Source organism: Aplysia californica, unplaced genomic scaffold (genome assembly GCF_000002075.1).
Source record: "Aplysia californica isolate F4 #8 unplaced genomic scaffold, AplCal3.0 scaffold00146, whole genome shotgun sequence".
Lineage (NCBI taxonomy): Eukaryota > Metazoa > Mollusca > Gastropoda > Aplysiida > Aplysiidae > Aplysia > Aplysia californica.
The window spans coordinates 933,533-951,145 of record NW_004797416.1 but is presented as its reverse complement, the minus strand read 5'-3'; the positions used below and the strand labels follow the sequence as shown (position 1 = coordinate 951,145).

At 40.0% G+C, this 17,613-nt stretch overlaps 1 protein-coding gene across 1 annotated transcript in view; it reads right to left on the bottom strand.

Annotated features, from left to right (window-relative positions):
• LOC101850883 (SR-related and CTD-associated factor 4) overlaps positions 1-17,613 on the bottom strand; it is a 40,553-nt gene that overhangs the window by 9,012 nt on the left and 13,928 nt on the right. Inside the window, exons 5-16 of the mRNA XM_005097114.3 lie at positions 17,419-17,570; positions 16,026-16,271; positions 15,339-15,466; positions 14,642-14,798; positions 13,524-13,669; positions 12,025-12,111; positions 11,255-11,349; positions 10,848-10,948; positions 8,897-9,004; positions 4,697-4,862; positions 3,693-3,926; positions 1,399-1,589 (exon numbers count right to left, since the gene is read on the bottom strand). Coding sequence (XP_005097171.1) covers positions 1,399-1,589; positions 3,693-3,926; positions 4,697-4,862; positions 8,897-9,004; positions 10,848-10,948; positions 11,255-11,349; positions 12,025-12,111; positions 13,524-13,669; positions 14,642-14,798; positions 15,339-15,466; positions 16,026-16,271; positions 17,419-17,570 — 1,811 coding nt within the window. The remainder of the gene's footprint in view (positions 1-1,398; positions 1,590-3,692; positions 3,927-4,696; positions 4,863-8,896; positions 9,005-10,847; positions 10,949-11,254; positions 11,350-12,024; positions 12,112-13,523; positions 13,670-14,641; positions 14,799-15,338; positions 15,467-16,025; positions 16,272-17,418; positions 17,571-17,613) is intronic.

Here is a 17,613-nt window from a genome sequence, read left to right as displayed (position 1 = left end):
ATTTCTCTTTCTAATTTTTACTTTTTTAAGAGTCTTGGAATTTGCTTAGTATTTATCAAATGCTGGTATTCATGGAACATAGGTTCTTTCCCCTTGCTTAGGATTGTCGTCCGAAATTTAGGGTGTAAGAAGTTAGACAAACGTTTAGAAAATAAATAAAAATTAGAGAATGCCAGACAGTTTTTCTTTGTTCAAAGGCATACTTCAAAGCAAGTGTTCTTATCGCTGGCCCTGAAGGAAGCGATGCCAGGGGACAAGTTTTGTCATTACTTAGCAATACCAATCGGGCTTTCCCGCGTGGCGAAAATTTGGTCCTCGTTTGCTGGTGATTTTGCGGACCTGGCCGATGTGTAGGCGACTAACTTTGTCAACCTCGGTCTGCTCTATTTCCGAACCAATCCGAATGAAACTCGGCAACCAATCAGAAAATAGGGCAAACTAATATGTGGACGTTGAAGTTCGTACACATAAATTAACCTATACTTTTGGTGTCGGGAACATTTTCGTAACGGATACACCGAAAACTATATGGAGTTTGAATTTTAACGCCGAGATGGTAATAGATCTATCCTCTATAGTGTGCTCAAATTTGAACGTTCAGAGTCAAGTAGTTGTTTAGACCCGATCATAAATGCACGACTAACCCCCTATCCAAAGCGGCTTCGCACGGAGACCGGCCATTTTCTCCTCACTCTCGCGGCAAATGTATGTGACCTACAAATCCCCGCATGACTATTCCGGGCTCGTTCATTGGTCACTTGAAATAGGGCAATGGCGAGCGCGTGCATCCGGCTGTTTTTCTCTATTCCCCTGTAACGTCGCAATGGGGGTATTCCGAGGCGAGCTTATCTCGTCTCGGGGTGTTCGCGCCTCAACGAGGAAAAAGAATTTTTTATTGTACAGCATGCTAGATTGAATTAACTTTTACGGTTGGCATGGTCTAAAGTCATCATAAAAAGCTTTGCAATTATTTAATCACGCTGCCGACATATATTCTTAAAGATCCCATGTTGTGATACGATGCTATGAATAAAATGGACTCATCCCGACACCCCTTTTTCGCAAAATCGTAATATGTACACCAAAGCTTTAATTATAACAAAATAACTACAAAATGGGTAGTAAATCTGACTGCAGAAATGATTTCTACACCCAAAAAACACATCGGGTAGCCAAGTTTCTCTCTAACACTCCGATTAGTGACCGAGATATCGTCGAATTTCTTACAGAATATGCTACTGCGTGGTCCACTTTTTAGGAGTATTTTCCTATATGAGGGTCATCCTAATTTTGCCGACCTTTACAACCCCATAACTTTTTTATTTATGAACCGATTCTTAAAATTCAAGAAGCATACTACATTACTAAATATAAAGATATTAAAAGTCTTGTGCTCACCTGAGGTCCTCCGAGGTTCATGGGGCCACCTGGGCGCATATTCGGGCCACCAGGCATTCCTGGTCTTGGTCCACCCATTCCTGGCAGCCTTCCCATTGGACCCATGGGACCTCCATGGCGCATGTCCATAGGCGGCCTGCCCATCATGTTTAAGGGTCCACCAGGTCCAAGTAGATTCATGGCATTTTGACCTGTCAGCAGAAAAAGAAGAATGTCAGATCCATCAATTTTAGAAAGGGTTTTTTTCAGCACTTGCAACACAATATTGTCATGTAAGTGACAAAGATTAGAAGTGTTCCAAAAAAGTAACAAACACATAAAAAAAGGAGGAAATATAAGGAAGATAGATGTTTGATAGGAAAGAAGGAGCAAACCACACCAGAGCACCCTCCAACCACCCACATGTCAGATAATAATAATAATAATAATAATAGATATCATTTGTATTGCGCGAATTTCCACTCAACAGCAAGCTCTAGGCACTTAACAATATTATTACCCAAGAAGACTAGGTAGCATTCTGGAACAATCTCAACTTCTTGGGTAGCATACAGTGCAAGCAGCCATTTATAGGTGCTAAAGCACTAACTTACTGACAAGATCTTTCGCCGTGTATGGCCGGGTGCCCACTCACACCTGGGTGAAATGAGGAAAATTTGTGTAAAGTGCCTTTTCCAAGGACACAACGTTGGACCTGTGACTCAACCCCCCAAACTCACAATTACAAGTCCAGTAGTCCAACCACTACACTACAAACACCAGATCCGAGCCCATCTTCAAAGTTGTAACAATTACTCATCATCATGCCGGCCTTTCTCACACTGCTTCCAGTTATAGGCCAAATGCAAACACTTTCCACCTTTCCTCGTCTTGATATTTAATTCCGTGTCCTCTCACTTTTATATAGATTATTCTCTGTACCCCCCATGTTCCACGTGGCCTCCCCTTAATCTCAAATGATAACTATTTAAGTCAACCCTTATAAAGAAGTTGCTGTTTTCAGCCCCAAAGTTATCACACACACCTGGTACCAGATTTTCAAACTATCTTCACCTCAATGATTAATGTATAAGCAAAAACATTCGGCTTCGGTTATGATAAAGCCCATCACAGTAAAAAATTAACTCTAAACATGCTGTTGAATCCTCACGGGTTGGGACATCTCATTTTTTTTTCCATTTCAGCAGTCTTTCTCCTAAGATCCCAGTGCTTGGAAGCAAGTAAGATTTAGAGTATCAGTTTGGTGACGAAAAAAAATTAAATCTATTCTCATTATCATTATTTAGGCCCCGCGTCCACTGCGCTTTTTCGTCACTTGCAGGCCAAGCTCACATGCAAATGAGCTTGTTTTTGTCAGTCACTGACTGCCTTTGCCTGACTACGCGATTTTCCTGCATGCACGCTTTTTCGTCAGTCGTGTAGGGAACTAAGAAAGCCCCGATTCGACTCATTTTGGAAGGAAATTTGCATCTTTAAGTACATTTTTGCTTCTTCATTGTACTTTACATGATCAATAAAGTTGTATCTTATTATAATATATTGTAAAATAGCAGATCTGAGCTGAAAAACAGCGAAAAATGAAATTAAAGCACTTGACCTAGATCTAGATCATTATTTCGTTCTCGGGAGAGCTAAAAATAGGCCATGTTAGACCTAGCTAGGGACGTGTCTAGATCTAGATAGATCTACGATCTCTAATGTTTAGTGCTTCCAATTTTTCGCCAATTTTTAGTTTTCTCCAGACATTATCTGCCGGTCCACTAGATCTGGGCCTAGATTCTAGATCTACATCTCGATATATTGTGTCGCTTTGCCTTTCCTGAAACAGTGCCGTATATGAAGCTTAATTTACCCTTCGCTGGTGAAAGTTCTGATGGCCGAGTGAACAGTGTCTCTGCGTTTGGAGACAGACAATATTTTTTTAACGTGGGTTCGAATCCCAGTCCCAGCTTTTTTTTTTTTTCCTTCTCATCATCCCAACTTACCAACAATGTTTACCATAATGATAAATTGTTGCTTTTTAGTTTTTTAAAGTGATAAATAAATAAATCAATCACCTGTGCTGTCTGTTGTTCTCGTAATCATAACGCACTGGGCTAAAAATAGGTTTAGCTGTCTTATTCCGTCTTGGCTGGTCTGACATCGGTGGACGTGGATCTTTTTGAGTCGCTTCTACACCATGAAAAAACCTCGTACATTAACCTGGCCTGGAAATGATCTTATTTTGGTGGACGCGTAGGCTTATGGAGGAAAAAAGGCTTTAAGCCCTTTCCAAACTGAAAGAATAGCTTTACCTGGCATTCCTCCGGGTGGGAAGTTGGGAGGCTGTCGAGGCATACCCATCTGGAGCTGCTGCTGCTGCATCATGCTCTCCATGCCGTGCATGCCCTCATTGTCCATGCTCTGGTCAGGTTGGGGAGGAGGCTGTTGCTGCTGCTGTTGCTGAAGTAGCTGCTGCGGTGGTTGTGGTTGTTGCTGTTGTTGTTGTTGCTGATCATCCCCACCATCATCTTCACCATTGTTAATGCCTGCAACACAACCAATTGCAATTTCTTGAACAAGAACAGGCAACATGAATACTAACTTTATAAGCACCACAGTCACCTAGCAACAGCCAGAAAAAAATATGGATATGTATAAGACCGGGTGTCTTTTCAGCATTACAGTATTTCTCTGGTCTTTGCTTGGACATTACGAAAGGTTCATTGAAAGGGGGGGAGGTAAGCTGGCTGTTCTAAGGACTTTAAAAATGTATGCATGTGAGCACAAACTTAAATAATAACATAAACAAAGCTAAGTATGAAAAAAAACTGTGTTGCTGGGTCTGCAACCCCCCCCATACAAACTTGGGATAGCAAATTATTTATGTTCTAAATTGTCAGTGGACGACCAACCAACCCCAACATCTGCCCAGGCTGTTCTTCAGAGAAACAAAAAGAAATTACTTTGGCACTGTATTGCCTGTCAGAAGAATGGGAAGACATGGAGCAATATCAAGAAGGTAGGGTAAGGTGGAAATTGTTTGTTTGTGCCTATACCCTGATGCACTGTGAGAAAGTTAGTTTTAGTAGAGGTTTTACGGCGCTCGCAACTGCATAAGGTCATATGAGCGCCAGAAGATTAGAGGTGTTGCAAGAGAGTAACAAACATAAAAAAGACGAAGGGGAGATAAGGACGATAGATGTTTCATAGGAAAGAAGAAGTAAACCACACCAGAGCACCCGCCAACCACCCACACGGTGAGAAAGGCAGTAATGATGATGATGATGTATAGCCTATCAAGGGTCAAAGGGCTCACCTCGCAACCTGTCTGGCAGTGTGTCCTCATCCACCATGCCTCCATCCAGGAACGGAGTGATGTCTGCTGGCAGCTGCTCCCACGGGATGTATGTGACACCCTGCTCCACATCCCACAAGTTCTTGTACATCGACTCCTTCACACCAATGCCAGGAGCCCAGGCCACCTGCACAGCGTTAAAAATACACAAATATTAGATTGATGGAAAATTTGAAGAACATAGACACACACTTATTAATTTTTGTATTAGGAAGAGTTTAATGGCACTCCCAACACAATTAGGTCGTATAAGTGTTGAAGATTAGCGATGTGTTACAAAAGAGTAACAAACACCAAAAAGAAAAAAGAGATACGGACAATAGAAAGCGTTCCCACTAATCAATGAGAAAAAAATTGTTCCCCCCGTTTCCTCTGGGATTTGGAATTGCATTTTCAAAGTGATTTTTTTAAAAAGATGACAGAGCTAGGAAGAAAAAAATGAAAAGAAATGAGAGATTAAAATCGTAATATGGCCAAGGACAATCCCTTTTCCTGAGGTGCCAGTGTCAACGATAGGGGATAAAGGGTAAGTGTAAAGTCAATAAAGATATGATGACAGAAGTTTTGGCGGGCTCGTTGTTGTCCAGTTTGAAAAAAATAAAGGGTGGGGAGAGTTACTTTATTGGCTGTTGGCTTGACTTTTGCAAAAACAAAAGAAATGGACAGGACGCATCACAAAACTTTGATCTTAATTTCACATCACAACACAACATGCCGCGCATATCTTGATACATTTTTGGGTTGTTTTTCTCAATGGCCTAGGCCGTCACCCACAACGCATAGGCACAAGAATTGTTTAACACTTTGTCAAACTAAGGTTGGTCTAATTCCTAGCTTAAAATTTTCTAAGGGTAAAGTGTTACTGAGCAACTATAAGGGCTCAGTGCACAGAGGGTGTCAAAGTTAGCCAGATGCACATGATATAATGACGATGACCGTTGGGATTCTTTTCCTAACTTATACGCTGGGAAGGTGGGGATGGGTCAGGTTAATCAAATGGCAAATGTTGTTTTTTTAATCAGCCAATCACGGGGTGTTACAATTGTATTTTCCTAAAACTGAAAATTTTAAAACTAAATGTTTTTTAAAACAACGATTTTGTCAAATTCATAGTTAGGGGCAGCCCTTTGATTTCCCAGCGTTCTTTTGTATATTTTCAAGCCAAGAACCATGCTGTTTAGGTATTTTGTATTTGGTGATGATTTAAACTTTCCGTAGTTGGCTGTGATGCTGTCAGTCATCAATAAGGTCAAATTCAAGGTATCCATTACTTCACTTAAAATTGTCTTTGAGCACTTTCTATGGCTTTATAACTTTGTTTATTTAATTTCACAATTAAAACATGGACATACAACTTAAGTGAAGCAGGGATTTGGGTGGATGAACGTTTTTTCTGTGCGCACATCTCTGCCTGTCACTTCATCACAGCCAACCATCGACCCGTATCTCCAAGCGATTAACCTGAGCATGATTTTCTCGGTACACTTTTGAATCCCTGAACCTCGAGTTCCTGCTGGGTGTTGATTTCTTCAGACTGATCATGGAGGAGAAGCCAGAAGGTAAGTGATGTTCGTTGTCTGTCATCAAATCCCAACCATCACGCCCGACCAACACATCATGACCAACAATAATTAAATGCTCTTGGCACAAAACTGAAATTCATTTCGCTTGGTTTATTTTCAGTTTTATTTCCCTCGGTTTTCCATGTGTTTCATCCAGGCTCAAATGCATGTTTACACTATCCTCCCATGTCGTAAATGGCTTTTGATTGAAAAAAAGACAGACATAGACAGGTCTGTCATTATCACAACCGACGAAACAAACGTTTTTTGGTACAAAAGTAGATGATTTTAGGTTTCCAAGGTGTTGTATCGATAATCGGGTGCTATCTGCAGTTCTCTGGGGCACATGCCATTGCGTTCATGGGAAAAGATGATAGTGCCTGTAGTAAATTAACAGTTGGCCATGACGGACATTGATGACAGAACTCGTTAATTAAATCACGCTCAACTTCTGTAGCCTTTGTGCTGGGTTTGAACAAGAACAAGGGTTGGAACATCTAGATCTATCACTTAGATTGACAGATATTACTTTTGTATGTCTAGAACCTTCTAAATCTAGCTAGTAATTGCAGGTCGAGACCTAAAGATAGATTTACCTTTAGAAAATCCTGGTCCCAAATCACATCTTAAAAAATCTTAAATCGTAAGGCGTGAACGTGGGTGTCTTTGCATTATAAATTCTTCTCATGGTCGTTAACTGTTAGAAATTTGATATCCCTTACATTTTGGTATATTTTTTTCTGCACCAGAATAATCTTGAACGATACGAGGCTTATAGAAAGAGAGAAACTACGACCAACGGTGGCGGCCTGAAACTGAAGAACAAATTGAACAGGAGAGAGAAAATGTTTGCTTCAATTTCTACACCCAATTCTATCTTGTTTTGCATCATTACAACTCGCATATTATGTCAGCATCACTCTTTAAATAATGCACTGAATGGATTGTAACTTATAGGCTTACTATTCATAGTATTGTCTGTCATCATCACACCCAATCAATTTCAATTGAAATATCAAAGTCTATCATGGATTGATGCAATTTACAGTTGAATACCATTCCCTTTTATGATTCTACATATGAGAATGCTATACACTCCTAATTTTATGACAGTGTTTGCTTTTTGAAGGCTACTAGTTACACCAAAGAGTACCTAGTCAGTCATAATCAAAGTCAACATTTTTGTCAGTCATCATCATGGTCCAAAACAATTTTGAACGTTGCAGTCTTAGCAAAGGCAAAATTGATTTTCTAGCTTTACTGTAGTCAGCTAATGAGTACAAATATCATGATTGAACAGATTTAGATGATAAAAATTAGCCACTGTCAAAATTTGAAAAATTGAAAGATTGGTTGCTGTCGGATGTGACTGGTGACAGACACAAAGCGTGGGGCACCGTATAGAAATGACTCATTTGATATAAAATATGGTATCCAGTTCATATCTATTCCCAATATTAGTTCTTTTTTAAAAATCTTATGGTGTTGAAAGTGTTCCATTTGTTTGAAAAGATCAATTTTGTCTGTCATCAACACAGCCGACCAAATCCAGTTGGGTCATTTTTGCGCAAACTACAATAAAACCTCAAAGAGCAGTGATTTTGTAGTGTTGTTTTCTTATGTGTCAAAGCTTGTATTTGTCCTTTGTGAAGTTTCATTGACTTCTGACCACGTTTAACTTTGGGCCCTTGAGAAACAAAATTGGGAGCACCTTTTGAGAATTGCTCACATATATATAAAAATGAATTTTGTTTTGAGCCTGAGAAAAGGCCTTGAACCAGAATATCGACTGTCAAGAACCAGTTTGGGTGAAAGACAAACATTATTGCTCAAACTCAAAAGTAGAGTAATAACTTGAATGGCTCAAGTAGACCTATTCAGTGTGAGAGTTGTAAGAAATATGGGAGGGCAAGATGTAGTGACACTGAAAATCTGCGAACCTTGAACAGAAAGCTAAAATATAGATATACAATACATGTAATTAACTATCACCCATCCAATGAAACACGAACCCTTTAGTTAAAAAACACGGCTTACAAGGTATGAGTATGACGGATCCCGATTCCACACATGGCCCGCACCAACGCAAGCGTTGCAGAGAGCTCACGTAGCAACCAAAATTCTAAATACTAAAATTTGCTTCCAAGTTTTTGTCATCAGGTGTTGCCTTTAACCCCATCTTTTCTCCCCCGAGTGTATCTTAAAAAAAATAAATAAATAATCCCCCTATTCCGGAGTCCTATACTTCGCTGCGCTCAGACTTTGAATGAACTTTGGCGAATCCAAAATGTGTTGCGAACGCCCAGGTTCACTGACCGGTCATGATGGTGAGCCCGACAAGACGCTTGTATAACTTTCTTTTCTTTCCACAAGTGATAGCACTGAACAAATATTGATTTAATTTCTAAGCAACACAGCATTTGTAATGCAAAACCTGCAGGTTAAAAATGTTATGTTATCAGACTACTACCGGCAAATTTCTGGGTGGTAACGGGTATTCCTGGGTCTCCGTGATTTTTTTCAAATTCCAGGGGGTTCCCGGTACATAAGAATGAGTATGACTACCCTAGCGTGACAATTTTCCCAGGATCCCCTGTACCTTGAGAGCATTGGTGTTGACCTTGACTCCCTTGAGCCTGTCCAAAGCTTTGAAGGCGTCCTTCCTCCGGGTCAAGCAGACGAATGCACAACCCCGTGGGGGAATCATCTGAGAACAAACACAAAACAAACCATCATTTACAATACTCTATTGCATTCAACAAACTAAAGCCATTTCCACACCCTGAGTATTTAATTTAAAAACTTGAGAAATGCAAACATCTACCCAATATATCACACTCAATTTGCACACCACTCAGGGTGTCCAGCAATATTTCCTGAAAAAATTACTACCTGGGAAAAAATTTACTACCCAGCAAACCAAACCCCACACCAGTTAGAAAAAGGGAGTTAATTTGCGCTATCAATAACATATACATTATTATTACATAACATATGGAACGGAAAAAAACACACAACAAAGTCCAGTCGACAAAATGGAGGATAGACAGACGATCGCAAGCTTGCTTGCAAGTAGATTTACTTTTAGTAAGGTTTTTAAGGCGCTCGCAACTGCATAGGTGATATGAGCGACAAGGGGTGGATGTCAACAGAGAAGTCCAAACAGTGAATCAAGCTTCGACTATCAAGGCACCCCGGAAATAGTAGTTCACAAGCGTGACAAACATACAAAAGAAGTAGAGGAAAATGATGATAGTAAAGAAGAGGACAGAAAAGGCAGCAGTTCCTCCTACGCTGGTCCAGCACAGTATGAGCATGACATTGATAAATCAGCCCATTCACAATTCTACTGTACATAAGAACATGTTAATATCCTCCCTTTGGGAATGGCCTAAAGACGTTTCAGTCAGTAGCACTGCCCTGGTGGAGGTGGGAGGGGGAGGGGGGGGGGGGGGGGAGGGGTAGATTTATACCTAATGTGTACACACAGGGTGACTGCCAAACCGGCTTCTCCATTTTCCAGGTCCATGTTACACAACAACAACGCGCGCACACACACACACACACACGTAATGACTTGAGTAAACCTATTCATTGTGAGAGGTGTAAGAACTGTGAGAGGGCAAGAGGCAGTGACACTAAAAATCTGCCAGTCTTGAACAGAAAGCTACAATATTGTTCTAATTTACTATCACCCAACAAACGAAACGCGAACACTTTATTTCAATAACACGGCTTACAAAATACAAGGTATGAAGGATCCCGATTTCACACAAGGCCTGCATCAACGCGCGCTTTGCAGAGGGCTCTAAATCTAATCAAAATTCTGAAATTTGCTTACAGTTTTTGTCCTCTGGCGTTGCCTTCATCCCCCCCCCCCCCCTCACCGAGTGTCTCTTTAAAAAAATCAATAATCCCTGCCATACTCCGCAGTCCTATACTTCGCAACGCTCGACTTTTTAATGAACTTTGGTGACCCCAACAAACGCCGGTGCTTTTAAGACTTTACGGCTTTGCTGGACACCCTGGGACCACTTCATATTAACTCAACACTCAGCGCTATTAATTTTTAAAAGAAAAACAATCTCCTCAGATTACCCTTTCAGTTAAGTTTGAGTAAAAGAACTGGAAGAGAAGAAATAGGACTGATAAAGAACAGAAGTCAATCAAATCGGGTACCATCCAATGATCCTGCCCACAACTACACCGGAACTGGACCACCTGGCATCATTGACTACGTCAACTTAGTATACAGGAGCCAGTCTGAACACAAAAAATAACATTTCTACTCGAAATCTTTAACATAAACCACATAAAAACTGGAGTAATGAAACAAGCCTACGGCAATTTGACCCATCAGAAGAAAAGAAAAAGTCAGACTCTGTCCATCTCCAACATTTACCCTTATAATATGTGTCATCATCATTTCTAAACTCAACCCTTTGCGATACAAAACAAAATGTTTAAAACACACAAAAACCCTTCATTGAAAAAAAAAAAGAAGCATTTATAATCAAGTTTCAAATGAAAATTTTCTAGAAGTCTCTTACGTTGATTGTCTTAATGGTTCCATATTTCTCTATATGCTCTCTGAGTTCTTCTTCAGTTGTGTGCTTGGTCAAATGTCCAAACCACAATGTTGTCGTGCATACTGAGAAAAAAAAAATATCAAAAGTTAAAACATATTCGCAACAAATGTCACTACTGTTGAGGAAATTTTTCAAAAAGGTCTATCAATCAAACAATGCATTCACAGTAAACGTGAATTGTAATAAATAACATTTCTTCTTAGTAATTAACAAGAGCTATTAAGTATAAAGTACATAAACAAACGTGTCAGATTTGTAATTTTGGTCTAAAATGCTAAAAGAACCTCTTCCTCTGAGAGATTCCCTAACAGTACAAAAAGTGAGAGGCAATTGTACACATTTGAGCTAGCAATGAGATGTAAACTTACTACTGATGTGTTGGTCCTTGATGTCGGGCAAGCCTTTCTTTCTTCTTTCCCGTTCTTTTTCTCTATCACGACGAGAACTGTCTCTTTCTCTAGACCTGAAACATATGAACAGAAAACCTGTAGACTAAGGTTGGCCATGTGCATCGCAGAGGTTAGTCATCACACCACCATACCCTCACTCCTGAGACAAAGAGAACAACTTGGAATACCACCAAAAAAAACCCAAAAAAACAGTACAGAGGACAAGAAAGATAATACGGGTGTATAGCACAACAAAGGTCGTTTAGTGTTAGGAACAAGCAGGATAGATGACAGAAAGAAAAGAAGTGCCAGAGGCCCCCTCCAAATATTTGCGGAGGACAAAATCAACAAGAGAGAAGCAGAGGACAAAGGATCAAAAAGGAATGAACACAAAGAGACATGGAGAAGTTTTTAATGTAAGTCTCCACTGCTGTAACTGACATAACAGGCAGTCATTTCATGTGACCCAAGCTTTCTACACTGAACACACTGGAGTCTCACTTTTTACTTTGAAACAAAACTTTACACTTGGCAGTGAAGGCAACAGAGAAATATGCAAGAGGCACTAGTGCCACAACTTGCAGGAAAAACTTTTGTTTTCAAACCTATATATTTTGGGTCGGGAGCAGACCTTCATGTCTTCAATTTTAAAATCATAATCACTCCCCCACCCAAGAAAAAAAAACCCCAGAAAAATTTGAAAGAATACAAGGAGACATAAATAGCGCATCATTTCATTAAGAACCTACCTCGACCTCCTGTGCCTGTCTCTAGACCTTGACCTACGACGTCTATCCCGAGAACGTGACCGAGACCGCCTGCGCCTCCGTGGGGATCTGGGGATAAACAAAAGAGTGCAAAAACCTTTCATAAATGGCCACATCCACTGACATACATAACCTGCCTAAGGGGGCATGTGTACAAGTGACCACTGTTATTGACCCCCTTTCCTTTTTTTTTTTTACCTTATCAGTATATAACAATGGCACAAGTATGTTTTATGTCGTGATTAAAATGATTAAAAATATTTGCATATGTATTTTACAATGGTGTGAGCAAAGGCAATTTTTGCATTTTCTTCATGTGGAATAGAAATGGTGGAAACTTTCGGGGGGGGGGGGGGGGGGGGGGGGAATCTGTCATGAATTCATTCCATTTGCACTTATGTCTTTAAAAATATGAGGGTAAGACTTTGTAGTTGGAGGGGCTGATATACCAAATTAGAGGCTTTCATCTTAGTTTTAGTAGGAATTTTATGGCACTTGCAACATGACACTGTCATAAGAGTGCCAAAGATAAGGGTGTTACAAAAAGTAACCAAAAAAAAAAAAAAAAGGAGAGAAACGGAGGATAGATGTAAGATATGAAAGTGAGAGCAACCACACTAGACCACTCGCCAACCACCCAAAGGCTTTTAATCTTATTTCAGTTGCCTTTAGCATCCCAAAAAATGACTTTTGCAAATTAGAGAAATGCCTTTCATCTTCATTTTCCCCCCCCACAGAAATGAAAAAGTTCCTCAATTGTTATTTATTGCACTTTAACAAAAGTAAAGACACCAATGTTTTCAAAATTTAAAGTTCTATAATAAAAAAGCATCAAATTCTGATTTCAAAGTGGGGGGAAAAAAAATTGGATTGACAACTCGGCCACAAAATGTACTCAATAAACCCATTTTTTAAGCCTAAAACTTTATGTAACACACTTTTTTAAAATCTGGTCAAACGGTTTAAAAACAATTTGAAAAAGTGGAATTCGATAACAAGAAAAAAAAAATTCATTCTGCGAAAACTGAACAATAAGATAGGCAAGGTAGTGTAAAGTGAAAGTGTAAATCAATTACTGTGTTGTCAATTTCTCCTTTAACATAATGATCATCGAACTAAAAATTCTTTCCTTTATCTATATAACCTGAGCGTTGAATTGCCAGCATTTCGCCCCCATCTATATTGAATGTCAAAGGGCTTAGCAATGAACAACAGCACTCCAGAGTGTTGACCATCAAAGTTGTTTGGTCTTCTGTTTGCATACGGCAATGAACACACCAATTTAAATGACTATTTGACACTGTGAGACCACCAAGACCGATGCTATCTTATCTAATGTTACAACAGCACAGCCAAACCCCAGGCTTGTCACACCTTATGCTCCTGTACAAACCCTCTACACTACAAATAAGAGTTTATGGAGAAAAGAAATCAAATGACTGCCTTCTATAACAATAATCAACACAACGGATGATACTGACCTTGACCTGTCCCTCGAGCCTCTGCGTCTGCGGCGGTCCCCTCTGTCCCGACCATCTCTGTTCTCATCATCCTCCTGCTCATCAAGGCCCCGGAGATCATCATGACCCATGAAGTTTTGTGGTGGAGGTTGGCCCATAAATGCAGCCTTACATATATGTAGAGAGGGGAGAATGTTTTGAATGAAGAAAGGCACATAGTCACAATAAATGTCCCATAACTTAAGGGAGAGAAAAAGAAAAGACAGATCAACAGAGGGGAAACAAAAGAAGGATCCTCCAATGACGAACATCAAAGAAACACACGGTCACAACAATGATTATTCGGAGCAGGCAAAAAGCAACAAAATACATCACATAAAAATGACTTACAATCTCATATAGTAACTACTAAAAGAATATCCAAATTTCTCTTTTTTTTAGAAAAAGTCTCAACAATAAATATATTGAAGTGACTATTCCCAGTGACACTAGGGATATGTACAGAAACTATTCCCAGTGACAACGGAACTCTTTTGCATTGAAAATCCAGAAGTCTTTGCACTGTAGACACTCTTCTCACTTCAGTTCAGTACTTTTGTTCTCTTCTCTTACTTAGGGCTTCGACTTGACCGAAGAATAGGTCAAGATCTAGAGAAGAAAAGAAGAATCGGGAAAGATTTCTACCTGTCCTGTAGCGTGGTCTCCAAAATCCGTACGCAGATCTAGACCTACACGTACATAAATTACAACTGAATAACAAGCAAGCATAGAATGATCATTCCTTTTTCTTTAAAAAAATGATTCCACTCACACTAGAATCTACTTTAGTTAGATCTACTTTCTAGAATCTAGATCTAGATCTACATTAGACATTATAGTCTAGTATTTAGTAACCCATCTCCATCATGCCCATGTAGATCAGTGTGGGAACAATAGATCTAATGGGCCTGTCTGCTCTCAGAGTCACTGGGAATAGTTTCTGGGCCTATCCCCAGTGTCACTGGGAATAGTGCTTTCCTAAAAATATAGTCAAATGTTAACCTCATCAAAGCTGCAAAAGCATAGGACAAAAAATAAGACACACAATGTTAGATTTTTTAAATTTAGTTTTAATCCAACATCTTGTACAGTAGACCTACCTGTCCAATCTCTCTGTCAAACTGCTGCTGTTGCTGCTCAAGCAAACGTCGACGCAGTTGTTCCTGAGCTCCGATCTCCGACTGCAACTCTTCTGTTTGCTGCGACATTTGCTGTATCTGCTGCAGAAGACCCGGGTCTTGCATGACTGGAGGCATGCTGGTGAGATATACAATGCCAAGTGATTTGTATGTTCCAGTAAAGAAAATAAATCAACACGAGATCAAAGTTACTAAACCCTGGGAAAAAGAAAGACAGAATCAACAAAGCGAAAGACAGAAGTGCAACCTTCTGGAAGCACCCAACAACACACTAGCATGGTGAGCAGCATGCCAGACAAACACAATAACAAAGACCATGTGAACACATTGCAAAACAGTCCAACTCTTGAACAGGACATCGGTCTCAAAGTCAACAACTGTAAGTACTCTGATGGTGGTTTCAGAAGCACAAAGACGCAATGACAGGGGCACAGCACTGAGACAAAGAAAAAGAACTGGAAATGAGATAACAAACAAGACATACCCTACAAAGGACACCCTACCCTATAACAGGATTGCAGTGCCAGCAAAATAATCTAGTAGTTTTCAAAGTTTAGTTCAGTCACTTATCAAGTATGTATTTATCATGAATCTGGTTATTTCTCCGCCATAAAAGAAGTGCCATTGTGCAACAATTTGATGTAGTTATTTAGCATACCCTGGAGGAGGCTGTGTCATCATCAGAGGTGGCGGGCGCTGCTGTGGGGGTGGGTGCTGATGATGGTGGTGGTGGTGTTGGTGGTCATCGTCTTCATCACTGTCACCATAGTCAAAATCAAGAAGTTTCTGAAGGAAAAGAAAAAGTGTATTTTTTACACCAGAGACAAAAACTTGTTTTTGTTGTGTTGTTCCCATAAGGAATCATAAAAAGCAAGAACACTGCTAGCCTTGACCATGGCATTAATTTGCATTTCAGTGACATTGCAAGGTGTATTTTTCATAGAGCTTTGGAAGTTTGTGAAAACAGAAGATTCTCAAAATTCTGACTTTCATGGATTGCTTGCAACAGCGATGATATGTGCCGGTAGGAGCTTGACAGAGATGAGACAGAAGAGAGGAAAGGCAGGGAGAAGAGAGGACAGGGAGCTGGGATGTATCCCTGGGAACTTAACTCCTTAAATGAAAATATATACTAGTTTCCAATCACATCTGAATAATAATTAAACTGTCCAGGTTTGAAAGCCCCCTCCGATATAAAAAATTATCTGGACAATGAATAAGAACAAATTGGACGATCCTAAAATCTAACTCCAGGAAAAGTAATTCTATTGACAAGTCTACTGATCGATACACCATAAGTCTTCCAGAATACCGAGTCACAAGAAAGGAACTAGGACCACCATACCTTATTGAACAATGGCTCTGCCGGTTTTGATGACTTCCCAGCATCCCCTGCAGCATCGGCATTGCCCGAGGTTTTGCTGAGCAGCTGATTGGTTAGTGTCTGTATCTGTGCCAACAGGTTGCTGTCTATAGCAGGGGCTGCCTCCTGCTGTGGCTTTGAAATCCTCTCTGTCTGCATGACCAGCTGCTGCTGCAAGTGCTGGAGTTGCTGGAGCTGGGACTCAGGTGCGCTTGCCGTCATAGAACCCTAGACAGAGATTTTAACATTTGTTTTTTAAGTAATTGCAAATGCTTCAGGGCCCCATCAATAAATTCTACATCCTTGAGGCGGTAGGACAAACATTTAAGAACAACAAAAAAATTAAAATTTGCAAATGTTTTACATCCCCATTATACAAGTTAAATCACTTTGACAGCAGCAGATTTCTTCAACCCTGTCTTGTAAGGGCCTACCAAGGATGAGTGGGACACAACATCCTCGCCTACAGACTAAGATACTCCATGAAAGTAATTCAGGTTCCCTATACAGGAATCAAAATGAAGTAATCCACCCTGAATTGAGAAGAGCCAAATCACTGCACAACAAATACTGACTCACTGGACAAACAGGACAATAAAATGTTAAACTTATGTTTCCGTCTTAAGGCTCAAGCAACAGCATATCGTCAAAGAAACAAGAGGCTGAACTACAGGAAAGCATAACAGTACCCCCTCCCCCCTCCCAAAACAAAAACAGATTAAACATTCCATAGATCTGAGCACGATTAATATCACTGGCTGGGAGAGCACACAAAGAAATCTCTAATACTTTTCAACTGAATGGTAAGAGATTATACATCTAGACTGACAGCAAAAGATTGGTTTTTTTCATTGAAATTGGAAATGTAAAAAAAAAAAATACTACTTTTATTTAATGCTTAAATCCCAATACTGTGAACAACCACTGTTAACAATCTTTTAGACAAAGCACTTTTTCTACGAAGAGAAAAAGATTCAAACAGAAAACTAAGCCTCACATTGCTCCCATGTGGTGGACTAGACTGTTCAGATGGTGTCAATTGCACTCCATACTCACTAAAGAACTGAACAGACTATGATGATTCTGTCTAGGAGGACAGCACAGCACTAAAGAGACAGACAATAGCAAGAGCTGCGCCTGAGTGACTCAAAAGACAGACTACAGTCTAGCATGAATATATAACAAACACACATGAAGAAAACATTTTCAAGTCCATAATATTTCTTTATACTGGTGTATTCCTTGTAACTAAAACATAAATATAGTGAAGCTCATACATAAAGAACAGATTTCCGTATGTGCGTGCTATAAAGCACAAAACTTTTCATGGAGACACAGTTGTGCCAGTCAAAATGTCTTTCTACCAGTTCCTTACATCTTGAGCCTGCTGTAACAATTTGGTGATGGTGCTCAACATCTCCGTCTGCTGCACCAGCTGGTTTGAGTCTCCCCCATTGCTGCTCGAGTGAGTGTTTGGCAAAGGTACCTTCTGGCTCATACTGACTACAGCATCCACTGACCTCTGGGCTGAGAATAGAACCATAGCAACACAACTGAAATGCAGTCTTGA